The sequence below is a fragment of the Oenanthe melanoleuca genome, chromosome 2, assembly GCF_029582105.1.
Source record: "Oenanthe melanoleuca isolate GR-GAL-2019-014 chromosome 2, OMel1.0, whole genome shotgun sequence".
Classification (NCBI taxonomy): Eukaryota; Metazoa; Chordata; class Aves; order Passeriformes; family Muscicapidae; genus Oenanthe; species Oenanthe melanoleuca.
This window is the reverse complement of record NC_079335.1, coordinates 142,651,493-142,668,702: the sequence shown is the minus strand read 5'-3', so window position 1 is coordinate 142,668,702 and position 17,210 is coordinate 142,651,493. Positions and strand designations below refer to the sequence as shown.

Sequence of the window (17,210 nt, the reverse complement as noted above, 5' to 3'; positions counted from 1 at the left end):
AAGCAACATTTCCATGCTTTCCTAGGCCCCTGGCTATTTAGATAAGTTACAACTAAGATGCCAATTAAAGCTATTTTTTCTTACCCCACTGTCAAATTAACTGCAACTGCACATTTCTATGAATTCATTGCAAAACATAAATCAACTGTATTCCACATTCCTACATACTGAGATTTTTCACTTTTCATTCTCACTTCCAGTATCAAAACCTGCCTCTGATCTCAGCTGCTCTCTGATATGAACCTCGATTTAACTGCACTCTTCAGCTTTGCACAGGGAAACTCCTTGGAAAACAGTGATAGCCTAAATTTGAGGCTTCATTATCATCACATCATCTGAGACATGCCAAGCTAGAGAGCAGATACACCAGACCTTTGCTATGAATTAGGATGACTGTATTGACAGCAGTCCAGCTAACCTGATTTATACCAGCTACATAATTTAATGGGATGTGGAAGGATTTGCACCTTCACAGGAAGTCCATGAGCAGCTACAAAGCTAACAGTCCTCCTGCTTCCAGAAGCAGATTTTGGGCACCTAACTAGTTATTTTAAGTAGCAGGGCAGCCAAGTGTTTCTAATACCAAGCAGGTATTCCTCATTGGTGGATCAGAATAGAAGCAATGGGACAGGTAAGAGTCACTGCAAATAGAGATTTAAGTTATGAACATGTAATAAACCACAGCAGCCCGTGTTAGCACAAGCATTGTTAATTCTGCCAGCACAATTATCCTCTACCCAAAAAGAAATCTTGTGGCTCTTTTGTTAGCCTCAGAAACATTAAAGGTAGTAAGCTGGGTCAGATGCAAACCAACCTTTTTGCCAAGTAACCTGAGTCACCTGCATTGCTGCTAATGAGGTGGGGGATGTTTACAATGTTAAGCTCCAAATAGCACAACAGTAACACATTAACACATCACGTTAAAAAAAGAAATAAGCTCAGCCTGAGCACTAGACCTACCTGCCAGAACAATGTCTGAACAATGGCAATGCTCTAAAGGTCATTCCCTTTCTACTTGGCATTGCAAGTATTCTTATCACAAAATCTCCAGCAATGTTTAACCAAGTACTCAGAATACAAAATACCACAGTACCAGAAATTAAAAGATGAAGTTTCTGTTCTTTTTATTCAGATGGCATTATAAAACCAAAAGTGTTTTTCTTTCCCTAAATATATGCTTATCTGTAGAAGTTATTTTGCACATGAGCTTGTGGTAACCATTATGTTTGCCCATACCTCCAAACGCAGTGGAAAGCCTCATTATTCACTCTGTAAGAATAAAAGCTTGATGTTTAAAAGCAATGGAGGCTATTTTTTTACTGACTGTACTGTGAACACCTGAATGTGAGGAAGAACTTTGCTGCTGTGCAGGCTACCCAGAGTGGTTGTGTATTTGTGGAGTCTCCCTCACTGGAGACATTCCAGGATCATCTGAATCCTGTGCAATGTGCCCTAGGACAGCCCTTGCCCAGGGATGTTGGCCCAGATGACCCACTGTGGTCCCTTCCAACCTGACCCACTCTGTGATTCTATGAAGGCACATACAAAGATCCAGCAAAATCCCTGTGAATGAGTTCCACAAGAGGAAGCACAGAGCACAGTTGTTGCATAGAGACTAAAAATGTTGATAATTTAAGTATAGTAATTACTCCACAAACTTACTGGCTGATTTTATTTTCTGACATGTGCATATTCAATATGCCAGGTGTGGTACTGCATTAAGTTAAGGCCCTTTACAGAGAACTCATCAGGAACTGGTGCAGGATTCCACATAAAAGCACACAAATAATGGGTACAAGAAAAGAATTTAAACGATGACTCATAACTACATAATCTCAACTATACCATCAGTTTCATGGGTATTGGTCAATTTGCAGCTTTTATTTGATCATGTACATAAAATCCTCCAATTTCACTTCTATTGAATTCAGCAGAAGATGTTTTGATTTCAGTGGGTACTGCATCAGGCACTGTGGAATTGTATCTGGTTTTATACACTCTAGTTTTACAGATGTAATTTCCTTGACTCAATTAGGCTACCAGTGATTATGAAGTGCAGTACAAAGTCCTCATGAGATTTCTGTATGGAAGCAAAGTAAACGATGCTTCTGAATAGCAAATTATTTTTAGGATACTTTCCTCCTCTGCACAGACTTCAAGTCCACATTCATTCTCACAATAGCAACAATATTTAACCATCCTGTTTGGAGGACTATCCTAACTACACCCATTTGCAAGGCTTATTAAAGTTAGCTTATGCACTCAGCATTTTCTTGAAGATGAATACCAAAGTGGTTTGTGTTCTAGTGCTCAAAAGCAAATATCTCAGAAGCAAGATGGTGTCATCCAGATAAAACTTTTCATTAACAACAGATCAACCAGTTCTTTCATGCTATACTTGATTCTTATCAAACTTCACTTACAGAGATAAGTACATCTTATTGATTAAAAGCAATCAAAGATAAACTCATTCCTACTCAGCAATGCCTGAATTGGAAATTAATAAGGGACAAACCTTGTTCTTTTCAGCACCATCCTTCAAGGACCAAAAATCTTTTTGCAATCAAGAGTGAGTCAAAATCCTGCAGTTTTTAGGTGGAAAATTCAAGGCAGAAAAGTTATATAGCTTATACAATTTGTTTTAGACCCTGCTTGAAATTCTCACATAATTCCTATATGCCTGTTACGGCTCCTGGGAGAACAAATAACCACAGAGTGTTGTCACCTCCCTGAACTGTAGCCTTCATAACTCCATGGATAGGAAACAGTCAGAAATGTAGTTCTTATAGAAAAGGAGGCCAGGGGAACTGTGAGGGAAATGCCAAAAGTTCATTTGTTTAAAATCTCTAACTGGTAAACATGTTCAGTTTCTTCTTAGACTTGCCTCTGCACATTGTCACTTCTAAAAGGGAATTCCGGAAGTTCTTGGTGGGCAAGGACAGCAGAACTGTAAAATGAACAATTCCTGACCCTTGGTTTTGGAGGCTGGTTGTTTGCCCAGGAGAGATTCCAGTCCTATCACCAACAAAACCAACAGAGGGAGCAGCCTTCTAACAAAGCAAATTTCAGGATTTTAGTTCACTTTTTGTAGCAACTAACACTCCAAAGGAATATGATTTAATCCTCAGCAAGTCAAGATAGAAGAACAGAGGTTTTTTAATGATGCTTATGTCAGGCACAAAAAACATATACAGAACATCTGCTGCATTTAACTCCTCATGAGCAGCACAAGTAAATTTGACATGCAGAAATAGTTACTTCTGTTTGACCACATTTACATCGACAAAAAGAAAAAAAAAAAACCAAAGAACATGTTTCTGCAAAGGAGACTGGATAACATCAAGGGCCTGACACCTGCAAAGCCAGATAAGTGAGTACTAAGTTATAGAATCACAGGACACCAGGTTGGAAGGGTCCTCAAGGACCAGCTGCTCCAACCTTTCTCAGCAAAGGCATGTAAATCACAAGATATTTGGTATGAAACCCTCAGTGATAATTTGATGTGCTTGATTTAAGCTTTTAGAGATATCCAGGCAGAGTACATGACCAAATATATTTGGTATATGCCTACCTACATATACTACCTAATTATATTTATCTAAAGACACAAGAAATAAAATTGGTATTTGGAATCCTATCAAGGAAATGTGAAGATGGATTACATACAACCCAAGCTCACCAAACCTCCAGAGGGGCCTGAAGGAGACCTGGTCCCTTCCTCTGGCATAATTGAAACCTTTAGGTCTGAAAGCACAGGAAAGATAAGAGAAGAGGAAACATCTCAAGATCATTTTGAAAACTTCCATTGTAGGATCCTTCACCCCATTAGCAAGGACAGGCAGAGAGCACCAGATATAATCTTGCACCATCAGAAAGTCCTGTGCTCTACTCACAGCATGCTGTAACAGGGCATGCTTTAAGGCTGTGCTTTCAAACAATAGAAATGTGTGTGCTCTTATCAAAAATCTCACTAAAAAGTAAACAGCTACTATTGATTCTACTAATACTGTCTGGAATAATAGCAGCCACCTTGTTTCTATCTTCCTTTGTTTATTACATTTTCTAGCAAAAAAATTGTCACTTTATTCCACTTCAAGACTGCACTTAAAAATTTAAAAAGCACTAGAGAAAGCTAGAGGAAGGGGATTATCACAGTAACTTTGATTTTCCTTCTCAGTGCCAGTTAAAATCTACAGACATTTGCATTGTGTCTTTTTAACCTTCATGAACAGTGCTGAACAAGGCTATAATTCAGCACACGAATATCATGAATAATATACCTCTGGTCTCAGGTGTGCAGTGAAACCCACTGTTACAGGAAGTGTATTCACTCAGTTAACCATTATGAGCATTTTTAATTATCTTTAAATCAACAATTATTCCTAAAAGGTCCTCCAAACAATTTTTAATAAAAAACTAATTTACTGCACACAAATTAATTACTATGAGATAAAATTAGTTGAATTTTTTAAAATGAGATTTTGCAATCAAGGTCAAGGGCAGTAAACATCTATTTCAGGTTCTAAAAGCCACAGCTTTTGGACAATGAAGTATTCTCAATTTTTTTTTTTTTTTTTTTTTTTTTTTTTTTTTTTTTTTTTTTTTTTTTTTGCCTCAAGGAAATGAAGAATTGGTTCCATTATGATGGAAGAAAAGACTTAAGGGAAACAGAGCACTTCAGTGGATAATCAAGTGAAAACCACTCAGGTGATGTTTTGATCAGGAATTTGTTCAATTAAAAAAGAACAATTTTTGACACAAAACTAATAATGGCAATAACCTTTCAGAACCTATAGTGCTGTTCAAAGATCCATGTGCCAGTGGTAGAAAATGGCTTGGCTGCTTATACTCCTCAGCAACCTAGAGCAACCCCAATGGAGATATCTGATGTTTCAGTCTCAGGCAAACAGTCACTCCACTCCAACAGTGCCACCTGCTGCGTACTGGGAAAGTGTACAGGGCTCTGGAGCTCCAGGTAACTCGATTAAAAGATTGATTGACTGATTTAAAAGGAAATCACACGGTCTGCATGTATGGCAATAGGAATTTATTTTCATTTATTTGTAATACCTAAGCTGGCAATACCTAAAAGGAAGTTGTTCCACTATGATGTAAGAATAGAACATGTGGGCAATATGTTTTCAAGTTTATCCCAATGGCATAGTAAGGATTAGCTACATCAGCTCAATACACATCAAAGTCACATTTAACCTCATGTACTTTCTGATGCTGTGCAGATTAGAGCTGCAATTCATTTTATTAATCATATCCTGTTTGTAAATTATTCACAAAAAACACACACACGTGTATGTATGTACATATATATTTATATATATATGTGTGTGTGTGTGTGTGTGTGTATACAGACACAGAAACCTGCCTTGATGGCAAAGTGTACCTGCACAAACACACACACACAAACCCATACACACCTCCAGAAACTGATTCAATCACATCTCAAATCCTGTGTGCAGTTTTGGGCCAGTCATGACAAGAAAGACATTGCTGGAGTGTGTCCAGAGAAGAGTTGGGAATGGGCCTGAAGCACAAGTCTGATGAGGAGCAGCTGATGGAGCTGTGGGGGCTCAGTCTGGAGAAAAAGAGTCTCAGGGGGAACTTTAATTCTCTACAACTCCCTGACAGGAGGTCATAGTGAGGTGGGGGTTGGTCTCTTCTCCTGGGTAACAAGTGGCAGGATGAGAGGAAATGGCCTCACATGGCACCAGGAGAGTTTCAAATTGGATTTTAAGAAATTTTTTTCATGGATAGGGTTATAAAGCATGGCACAGGCTGCCCAGGGAAATGGTGAAGTCACCATCCCCAAGAAATATTCAAAAAACACTTGGGGAATGGCATCTGAGAACATGGTTTAATGGTGAACATGGTGGTGCTGGGTTGACTTGATCTTAAAGGTTTCTTCCTGCCTTAACAATTTTATGAGGACTCTGTTCACAAGTTTTCCCTGAAAAGCAAACAACCTGCTATGTGTATGGGATTAGCTGAGCTAATCCTGTTTGCAGTTCCTCCACTCTGCTGAACCACCTGGACTCATTCCCTTTGTTTCACTGGCCATCTGGCACCTTTACCTGGTTTGTGGTTCTGTTGCTTACCCCTACAACTGCTTGGGAGGGGACTGACTTGTGTAAACCTTGCACGTGACTTTGTGTGATGGCTTTTCTGTGATCCCAGGGGAATGACACAGCACAAACAATTTATAATAATTTCTGATCAGATACAAACTCATTACATGTTAAATGCTCTTCTAATGAGAAGTGAAGCTCACACCTCTGAAGGCAGAGCCTGTGTTTCAGGTTTAAGATGCTATCCCAGTAATTCCTCCTGCCACACACAGGCAGGCTGCACAACTCACTTTCATAGGAGGTCAGAGAGTCAAATAGTGTGACTGGAATTTTAAAAAGCTTGGGTAACTTTTATGGCCATTAATAATGTTTGTATTGAATGCCAGCTCAAACCATAATGAGGTTAATTAAATATCCTGTCCCAATGTATAAGCCAACTGCTGAAGGTCCAGAGGCAGACTCCATGTGACAACTCAGAACACTGGACAAACAAGGCAATTGAGGCGCTGCTTGCTAGAGAGCACCAGGTGTTTGATACTGCTGAAGGCTGAGCATCAAAGTAGATGTAACAAAGCCACGAGACATCAGAACAATTCTAACATGACATGTGCTTTTTCTGAGGTAGAGAGAAGCCAACTTCAAGAGTATCCACAGTGTCTGACAGAGTATTGTGTTTACTGTTCTTTCCCTGGCTAAGGCAGGAAAGGCTGCAGCTGAGGTGGGTAACACAACTCTAAGACACAAGCATGTTGGGAGAGCAGGAGTAATTATTAACAAGTCAGCTATAGCAGACTTACATGTGTGAGCTGCTGAGCCTGCCCAGAGCTCTGTGCACTGCACATCTAGAGTCATGTCACCTGCAGACACAGAACTACCAAGGGGGTTTCCAAGACCTGCAGGATTTCAGCCTGATTCAGTCAATCATTTATGATGCAACCCAAGGAACATGAAAGACAAAGTGAACTGTCTGAGCTCAGGCAACTGGGAAGCTCGAGCGTGTTGAACAGTCGCAGCAAAGAGAAATGCAAACAAAGAGAACTTCTCAGCAAAGAGAACGGCTGCAACATTCCAAGCTCCTGCCAAAAGCCTCCTCTGAAATCAGCCACTGCAGCACTTTGGGCACATCAGCAGATTTCTGCTACAAAATGCATGCCAGCCTGCAACAAACTGAACTTTTACGCTTTTCTGAATAGGAAGGGGTCCAGAATTTCTGAAGCAGCAAGAAGGCTTGAGTTATGGCTTAAAATGAAGATACTCAGTAATACCTAAAACTTAGTCAAAAACTTAGACTAAAACCTAAAATAGCAAAGTAGTCTTTCTAGTCATATGGGTCAACCTGCTGAGGGTTTACTACTTTTATTAGCTACAGAAATTGTGACTACATAATCTTTAAAATTTTTATAACTTTTAAAATAAGTGAATACAACCTCTGCTCATTTTTGCTGTTGTTTAATGGGTCTTAGTAAATAGCATCTTTTTCTTATATATAACTTTTGTAACAACATATTGCTGCCTCCCAAATACCACCAGTATTTTGTCAGAAAACAAAACCTGGGATTTATTACTCAGTTCCCTGATACCATCTAACAACACACCTTCCTTAGCAGAGAATAACACATCTTTCTGTCCTTACCATATGTGCACAAAGGGAATGTAACCATTTCAACTACACTGATGTAGCTGTAGTAGCACAACTGATTTTTAGAGAGAAGATTTTACATCTTGCCTGGTGAAGAGAAGGGTTGTGTGGAGACCTCATTGCCACCTTCCAGTATCTGAAGGGAAGCTGGAGAGGGACTCTTTATCAGGATTTGTAGTGACAAGACAAGGAGTAATGGCTATAAATGGATAGAGGGGAAGTTTAGGCTGGATATTAGGAAGAAATTCTTTGCTGTGAGGGTGGTGAGATATTGGAACAGGTTGCCCAGAGAGCCTGTGGATTCCCCAATCCTGGCAGTGTTAAAGGCCTGGTTGGACAGTTCCTTGAGCAACCTGATCTAGTGAGAAATGTCCCAGCCCATGACAGGGAGACTTGGAGCAAGATGATCTTTTAGGTCCCTTTCAACCCTTAACATTCCATGATTCGATGAACTTCTCTTGTGCCACAACAGCACCACAAACCTGTGCAAGTTTTCATAAGAGGTTGGTTATTACCACTCTAACAGCTGTGGTTTATGTCCTTCTAGACACAAAGTCTTCTCAGCCAGAGAAATAAAACATCCCCTCACAAGGTATCTTGAAAAGAGATCAATGGATAAACAAAAGCCTATTGTCAAGGCAATAGAACTGTTATCCATTTTTAAGAGAAACTACCATTTTCTTTTACTCAAGGCAACTTCAAACCATTAATCTTCCCTACAATTCCATGGACTTTAATTCAGTGGGTTACAGCATAGTGCTAAGAACATCAAGGTTGGTTTGATCCCTCTATGGATCATTCACTTCAGATTTTGAGGGTCCCTCACAACTCAGGATATTCTGTCACAACTTCTGTCATGCTTGATGGAGGATTCTACACCTGGAGATGTTTGCACAGACCCATCTGAATTAGCACAGGAGATTCCCAGTTCTAAGTGTATCACAGCATTTGAAGCCCACAAAACTGGAAAAAAAAAACCATCGTGGAACCCTGTCTTGGGTTGCAATGTAGGATGTGGCCAGAAATGTGTATTCTGTCCCCATCTGTTGAAGCTGTGTGGGGTAGTGACCCTGATCTCCTGGCACATATTATCTGCTAATGGGCCATCTTTAAAACCAGGTGAGACAATCATTTTTATCTTTTCCACAGCCCATCCTCCCTCCAGGAAGATATCATCTCCTGCTGGCCCATTGAGTCCCAGTGCATGACTGATAAAATTACATCATCCCACTGGGAGATGCTTCAGCCAGGGGGAGGAGCCAAGCATTTCCTACCCAAATAAAAACTGAGATTTTGGACAGCAAGGTACCTTCTTTCCACTGGATTCCAGAGGAAAGCCAGACCTTTTCACATCACCCCTGGACCTTCAGAGGAAAACTGCACCTTCTCCAGGAGCACTGCTCCAGCTGAACCACATCTGCCACTGCAGGAGGATGCAGCCACCATTGAATGGGACTGTGCCAACACCCTGACTGACTGACGGGTGTCAGCTTGGATTCTGACTCTGGCAGTGTTTTGGGATTGTTCTTTGTAATACTGCATTTCTATTTTAATTTTCCTAGTAAAGAACTGTTATTCCTAATTCCCATATCTCTGCCTGAGAGCTCCTTAATTTCAAAATTATAATAATTTGGAGGGAGGGAGTTTACATTCTCCATTTAAAAGAAAAACTTCTGCCTTTATTGGCAGACACCTGTCCTTCAAACCAGGACAAACTCACTGTATGGAATCCGGGCATACATCACACGGTCCATTGTGACAGTGGCAGTGACAGTGGCAGTGACTGTGACAGTGGCAGTGCCAGTGACAGTTCCATCAGACCCCACTGCTGCTGTGCCCACAGCCCCGCCCCAGCTGCTCCAGACCCCTCGCCCCTCGCCTCGCTCCGGGAAGGAGCTCAGGGAGCTGGATTCCCGAGCATCCCCTGGAGGCTGTGCCGATCCACGGGGTGCAGGTGGGTGTCTGGGGCTGCTGAGGGGCAATCCCAGCTCAGGGGGATGCACAGGACACTGCCCTGGTGCCTTTGCTCTCCCAGCCACGAGGGATGTGTCAGAGCTGTGCCCAGTGCCTTTCCTCCTTGTCTTTAGGAAAAATTAATGCTGCTTAATTAGCTAGCATTTATTAGCCAGCAATTCTGACAATTCTCTGCCCCTTCCATCAACAGTTTGGCTTTCAAGCCTTAATTCTCTACTTGGTTTATCCCACACAAAAGGTAAATTGTCTGTAGAGGATGACATTTTAGTAACAAAAACCTCAGTCTTGCATTCCAAGTGGCTGTTAGGAAATACCCCTGACTGTTTACTCAAGTTAGTTTTGAGATAGTCCTTTGAAAGCCGTACCAAAAATGTGTCACTACATGAAAAGGAGCAGATGCACAATTGTATTAAAACTACAGTTTCACTGCTTTTTTGTTTTTACATACTACTGTCTTGGGCCCTTGATGGACCTATTTCAGGGACAAAAAGAAGTACCTAGCCCAGGCAAACCTTTGTACTTCACCTGATATGATCAAAAGCCACGTTTTTCAAATTTTTGCCTTGTTATGAGATAATATTGTTAACATTAAGTTTTAAATTTTACTTTACCATGCATTTTAAGAGTTTGCTCAGCTCTCGTTAAAAAAAACTATTATTTCTGTAGTTTATTTCATTTTATAGAACAGCAGAAGTCCTGAATGAGTCAGAATAAGGGGTTCCTGTCTCCAGCCTCCCAATTCCAAGTGTTGTTGGCCCATATTCTTTTTACTTAGCACTGAATACTTTTAACTTTTTATTTGAAAGGCAACAATAAGTGCAAAAGTATGAAAGCTTAATAAATCCTCCCCTCCAACCTCACTACCCCAAGAAGTGTCAGCAAGAATGTAACTGAAAAATAAGGAAGTGGGGGTAGGGGGCTGGGAAGATACAAAATGCACAGGAAAAAAAAAGAAATAGATTTCCCAGGTGGAACTCCTGGCCTGGAGATGCCTCCACAACAGCATGCCTTTAAGAATTACCATTGCTACATAAACCAGTACTACCCAGCCTTTTCTGCACTTGGCTGTGTTCAACGAGGGTTTGCAGTTCGCTGTTTTTTTTGGCAAACGTTCACATGCTCACAACCTTAAGTAAACATTAAATCCAGTTATGCAGTCCTGATCGTGAACTCTTGTATGCAGGAGCTCTGGGCACTGGGCATGAAAACAACCTGAGTGACATCCACAGCTCCAGAGCAGAGCAGGCAACTCCTGACACAAGGCACCGTGCTTGGAAGAAAGTTACTCCTTCATTTAGGAAGAGTTCAGATGCTTCATACTTGACTTGCTTTTTTTTTGCCAGCACAATGAAGGAAATGTCCTGCTTCTGCTTGACTTTTTCTTCCTTGTTGGAACAGATGGTGAAGGCTTACAAATACATGACTGGTATTTTTTCAGTGACTCATAGCTCAGAGCCACAGGTTTCAGAGGGTGATAAGAAGCTCACCAAGATGGATGTAAGCGTACTTGAGGAGCAGTATGACCATATAAAACAGAAGCAAAAACTGCAACCACACATAATTGTATATAAAACAGGTATGCTTATATTTGTAGGGAAAAAAAGCATATGTAGTGTAAAGATTATTTCTTTAAATCTTTAATAACACATAGTTTGTTGCTTTTGTGTTCAGCTTCAATAGGGGTAGAAGTAAATTCCTTTTCTGTCATTTTGCGGCTTTATTCGTTTTGCTGAAAGGTGGTTTTATATTTATATCAATAAGCTTCATGTCAGTGAAATATTATTATGTATTTGAAACAGATGAACATATTTAAGGTAAGGTTTTACAGGTTTTATACCAGTAAAATAAAGTTCTAAACATAAATAGTAACTGTTACAGTAACCATGTTCTTCATGTCTATGATAAGTGTATTTGTGCAATGTATTCTGTAATATTTCTGCTCTCTTTAATGCTTCCAACAAAACCAGAAATTCTGGGTCATCTTTCTCTTTTTCTCTTCTCTATCTGTGTGAAGAAAGACTACAGGAAGCAATGGCAAATATCAAGTAACAAGCACATGTTGGGGTTTTGTTGAAAAATAATTTTAATTAAAAATCACAGTGGGTAACCAAGATACAAGCTTTGAACAAAAGGTCCTGTTTTGAAAGTATTTTCAGTGCATATTGCTTGGAAAGTACACACTAGAAAAACAAGTAAGAATATGTATCACTCATTTACCTGCCATGTCAAACAGATTTTATATAAGAAACTTGCAATTATTTTAAAGTTTTTAGTTAGACTACTGCTGACAATACCACACTGATACATTAGGTTTCCAAGTTAAAGTGATATTGAGAATACTAAGACAACTAATGAAGTTGTCTCCTGAGTTTAATATTAATATAAAACCCATCCTTCATTCACCTCTCCTATTAGTATTTAGCTCAACAAGTGTAGAACTTAGTGGTTATTTAATTATTTATAGTTTCCTCTACACTTTCCAGCAGTTTTAGCCATTGTCTGTGCCAGACTTCATGACCAAAACAATCAGAAAAAAAGCATGTAATTATGAACTATGCAACAGATTTGCTTATTCAATATTCTTTCATCCACATATTTTGAAATTCTCATGTTAAAAGAATTAAAATTTCTGCGAGGAAGAAAAATATATATATATAAAAGCTTATTTTATCAGGTGTCAAAAAGCAGCTAACTTGAAGACAAAAGAGCCCATCTAATCAGTCATAGCAAAAAAATGTTAGTTAAAGAAAGGGAGAATAAGCCTTGATTCAGATTGATTCAAATGAAGTTTCAGATATACTGAATGTAATCAGAGCAGATTTTTTGCAAGGTCATTTGAAGATTAAAATATGTAAGAAAATAGAACTACACAGTTTCTAGGGAGTTTAAAATGTACTATGGCTAAAAATTAATGTACAAGTATTTTTATACACATGCACATTCCCCAAAACATCCACAAACTACAAAACCTGCTGCACTGAACTTCTATCTTCAAACAACTTGTGTGGAAAGAATTCATGTCACTGTTAGTAGTCAGAATTTGGACATTTTTTGTTATGCTGAGTTCTCAAGGTCCTGAAAGTTTATCTTACACATTTCTGTGGAAGCTGGGAAAACCTGTTACATGGCTCAGCACTCTGCACCTGTTACATGCATCAGTTTCCAGGAATATATGGAGAACATTGTCAATCAGGATTGCCCTACTCCAGGTAGTTCCAAAAGGCAGTCCATGTATGTCAGTGATTTGTACTGACAGCAAATTGTTTCCCTGCCTAGAGGGTAAAATAATGGCTGTGCTGGGAAAGGGGTGACAACAACATCACCACCACCAACCCCACGCATGCACACAAACCTCAAAGGCCAGACACACAAACTCTGATGGAAGGAGAGCACCTTCAGTCCCTTATTATCCTAAAAGTCCCTGCCAGAGGTCTTTGTTCTTACCAGCAAAATCCTGCTTTGCTCCTGCCTGGCAGAAAAGCTGCCCTTCCATGTAACCACAGGGATTTTGAGCACTGTAGGTTTGCTGCACCACAGCTGGGATGGTAATTCCAAGTTTTCCTGAGGACTTTTAGCTTTGTATGTCACTTCGTGTCTGCAGGAGTCATGTAACTGTGGACCTTTAAACAGAACTCAGGACCCTCTAACTCCTCTATTTTTTTTGACATAGGGATTAGTAACCAAGAAGTCACCTGAAAACAGCTTTGTTCTGTTTCTTCCCCAATAGACACAGCCACATTCTTCTGCCCACTCCTGATTATTTGAGAACAAAGACCATGACAAGATTTGAAAGGCACCAGTTAGGGGATAATACAGCAGTGTATTCATTATTTATTGGCTAAGAAGCTGAAAAACAGTATTTACTTTAGGAATTAAGTGGGAGTATTCAGCACATGCAGTCACAACAGAACAAATACTGGGACTCTGACTGCAGAAAACCCTTCCAAGTATTTCCCAAGCTAACTTGAGATAAGATTAACTTTTGCCACTCCAGAAACTTAAAAGTATCTACTAATGATGACAGCATATGGCCAGATGGTAAACAAGTCTGTAACAAGGCTATAATACACAATTTACATGGAGGGAAAAAAGACAGAAAAACAGAAAGAAAGGTCTGTATAATTGCAGCTTTCTTTAAAAGTTTGGACAGTGCTGGAGGTGTGTTAATTCAACAGCCAGTGGTTCAGGACTATTGCAACTCTATCCAAGGTCATTGCTCAATTTTATGTGCTGCACCTGTAGCCAAGCAAGGAATCAAATCAACCTTGAACTCAAACCAGTGCACACTATTAAAATTGTACTAGATTTGTCACTCTGAACTTTCTGGTCAGCTCAAGACAGATCATAATTATTCTGATGACCAGTTAATAAAGTTCTAGATGTTCTGATGTTGCCTATCAATGTCACTACAGCAAAGAGAACAGTTAACACCACAAGAACATGCAAAGTTGCTTCACCTCAGTCTCTCAGTTCCATTCTCTCTTGCTTTTTCTCTCACATTCAGAGAACAAGCCCGATTTTCACAGCTTGGTGCCACACTGTGCTGCTCTGCAGAACACACAGGGCTCTGATTTGCACGTGGATCTTTTTGTAGCCAGCCAAGCTCAGCTTTATTTCTTGAATGAGGTCCAGTCATAACTTTGATTTTCACTGTTGCATGGTAGAGGACTATGTGTTCTTATCTCTCTGAGTGGAGTCACCCTAAGAAATTCTGTTAACACAGCTTACTGTACAGACAGATGCACAAACACACCTGTATCTCAGAGCTCTGCACGTGCCTCAGTCTCCTTTCTCTTGGTAAGGCAGCACGAGAACCAAGGTGGCCTGACATGGTTCTCCCTCCCAGTCATGCTGCAAAACAGCTCTTATCAGATCAAGCCTTCATGGCCAAGGAGCAGAAGAAGGTCTGTGATATTATGCTGGGGTTGTTGTTCCAGCAAAGGGAGCCAAAGGCAGCAGTGAAAGCCCTTGCTTTGCAGAATCCCTGTTGTACAGGTTCATCTGCTGCCAGTAAATCAGCTGGGCCTGACATCTCCTAACACATTTGTAGAGATGACACAAAAGGCAGCTTTGAAGCAGAGCTTGTGCTGTTGGGTTTTTGTGCAGGCAGCCTCCTACTCAAACTACCTTCTTTTCAAATTCAGGGTTACAATCCTTTTAAAATAGTTGTTCAGAGACACTCAAAACATAATCAGGACTCTTCTATGTCTATCTTTCTCCCTTTAATGTGTTTCAGAACTTACACTGCAACAGACAGACACTATAAGTCAACACTGTAAATAAGGCCAGCATTCTGTACAACTCCTATTTTAAATTATATTTATACCAACTAAAGTATATTTCATTAGTGTCAGCAATTATCTTTAGTGTAATAGATCAGTTTCTGTTCATTTTCAAGGCATAGAAAACCAGTCATGTCCAGCAATCTGATGACTACTACATGTAATTAAAGCAGAATTATAATTTCTAATATCTTAAACATTTTTAACAGTAACTTTCATAGTGCTTTAGAAATGAAGCTATAGGGGTAGAAGAATAAAAAAAAAAGTAGACCAGAATCTCTCCAACTGTTACAGATACTCTATACCTTTCACAGAGGAAGCAAATTCCTGTAAGTTATTATTAAGGCAACACTACTGTGATGAGCTCTTTACACAATTTATACTGACTGGAATAGTAAAATTGCAGTAAAATATTAAAATACAAGGCTATAATGTTAAATGATCCCTCATTAAGAAAAAGAAGACATTCATAACTTGTTTCATCTGGAAATAGTCACAATATTATTAAGTTGTGAATACAAACTTCAAACAGTATCAAACAGAACATTTTTGTCTTTCAAATTACACCACTTGCCAACACACTGAGTAAGTCCCTACTCACCTTAAGAAGTTTTGCTTACAAGCAATTAATTACTGAAAGTCGATTCTCAATCTGTGCTGTTAATGAGTCTTACAGTACCAGTTAGATCAATATCGTCTTGATAATTTTCCATTTTCATTTGACTAAAACTAGGATGCCATTTATGCCCTCAGAACTGCAAAAGTAAGCATGAAGTAGTTCCACTCCTTAACCTGGCATCAAAAGAACTTGCACTACTCTCAGCCACTGAAAGAAAGAGCACAGCTAAAACCCATGTTAAAGCTTTTCAGATGGGTTCATGCTGCAGAAATCATACCCTTGGTTTTTGCCACCATAGTAACATGCACAAATGCATTTCTCCTGCAGGTGGACATGAATCTGTTCTGCCAGAATCAATTGTCAACCCTGTTCTAATTAATAAGAAAGTTAAAAGATCCAAGTCATGTAGGGGAGATGTCCCTGTCAGAAAGGTCACACTGGAGACAATCAGCCGTGGTGACTCAGAAGATGACTTGCTCTGGCGCATCCACCTGGGAACTCACCGCCTGGGGCAGGCCCCTGGACAAGGAGATTCCTGGGATCTTTCCCAGTGCATACCATGGAGTTTTGACAATCAGAGACTGATCTCAAAGGGAAACAGCACAGCAGAGACCGAGAAATCAGCAGGAGCAGGTGAATTATCTGAGCTCAGGCAACTGGGAAGCTCGAGTGTGTTGAACAGTCTCAGCAAAGAGAACGGCTGCAACATTCCAAGCTCCTGCCAAAAGCCTCCTCTGAAACCAGCCACTGCAGCACTTTGGCCACATCAGCAGATTTCTGCTACAAAATGCATGCCAACCTGCAACAAACTGAACTTCTACCCTTTCCCAAACAGGAAAGGGCCCAGGATTTCTGAAGCAGCAAGGAGGCTTGGGTTATATGTCTCACAATGAAGACATTCAGAAATACCTAAAACTTAGTCAAAAACTTAGACTAAAACTTAAAATAGCAAAGTAGTCTTTCTAGTTATACAGATCAACCTGCTGAGGTCTACTACTTTTATTAGTCATGGAAGATTCTGACTATATAATCTTTAATATCTTTATAATTCTTAACATATGATTTCATCATTCACTTTCAAGATAGTCAAGATCATTTCTGATGTATTTTTAAATCAATTAATAAAACATCTGCTCATTTCTATTGTTGTAATGACACTCAGTAAATTCAATTAATTTATCATACATAAATTTTGTCATAATATATTTTTGGTTCCCATCTATCCCCAATGTTTCATTAGAAAACTAAAGAGGTTTCCCCTTCTGCAAGATCTTCAGAGGGAGAAGTCCCTCTCTTGCAGGGGCTTTTCAATGACACAAACAGGATCTATGCATCCACTTCTGGCTGCAAGTGTACACACAGGTCTCTATTCCAAAATTAGGCTTCACAAAAATTGGAGATGGGAAATGTCTCCCCATTTCATAATGGGTAGCCATGGCATATCATAGTAACTGGGTATTTTTCTTCACAGTAATTCAGTATTTAAAGAATGATTAAAAAAAAGATAGATATACCTAATAGTCATAACAGGGAAAAATACTAGATAACAATTAGTCCACATGAAACAAGAAATTCCCTGGAAGGAAATACTTCAAAAACTTCATTGTCCTTTCATT

At 39.6% G+C, this 17,210-nt stretch overlaps 1 protein-coding gene across 1 annotated transcript; it reads left to right on the top strand.

Moving 5' to 3' along the window:
- Nucleotides 1–9,535: 9,535 nt before the first annotated feature.
- Nucleotides 9,536–16,744, top strand: C2H9orf152 (chromosome 2 C9orf152 homolog). Its single transcript, XM_056484203.1, has 3 exons — nucleotides 9,536–9,673; nucleotides 10,877–11,269; nucleotides 15,922–16,744. Exons 2-3 carry the CDS (start codon nucleotides 11,041–11,043, stop codon nucleotides 16,485–16,487), a joined length of 795 nt encoding a protein of 264 aa, XP_056340178.1. The 5' UTR covers nucleotides 9,536–9,673; nucleotides 10,877–11,040; the 3' UTR covers nucleotides 16,488–16,744.
- The last annotated feature ends 466 nt before the right edge of the window (nucleotides 16,745–17,210 follow it).

Bases quoted from the DNA above. Each gene is read 5' to 3' on its own strand.
- C2H9orf152 (XM_056484203.1), top strand. From the start codon at position 11,041: ATGAAGGAAATGTCCTGCTTCTGCTTGACTTTTTCTTCCTTGTTGGAA. The intron at 11,270-15,921 runs GTATGCTTATAT...TTTCTCCTGCAG, and splicing joins CATAATTGTATATAAAACAG to GTGGACATGAATCTGTTCTG.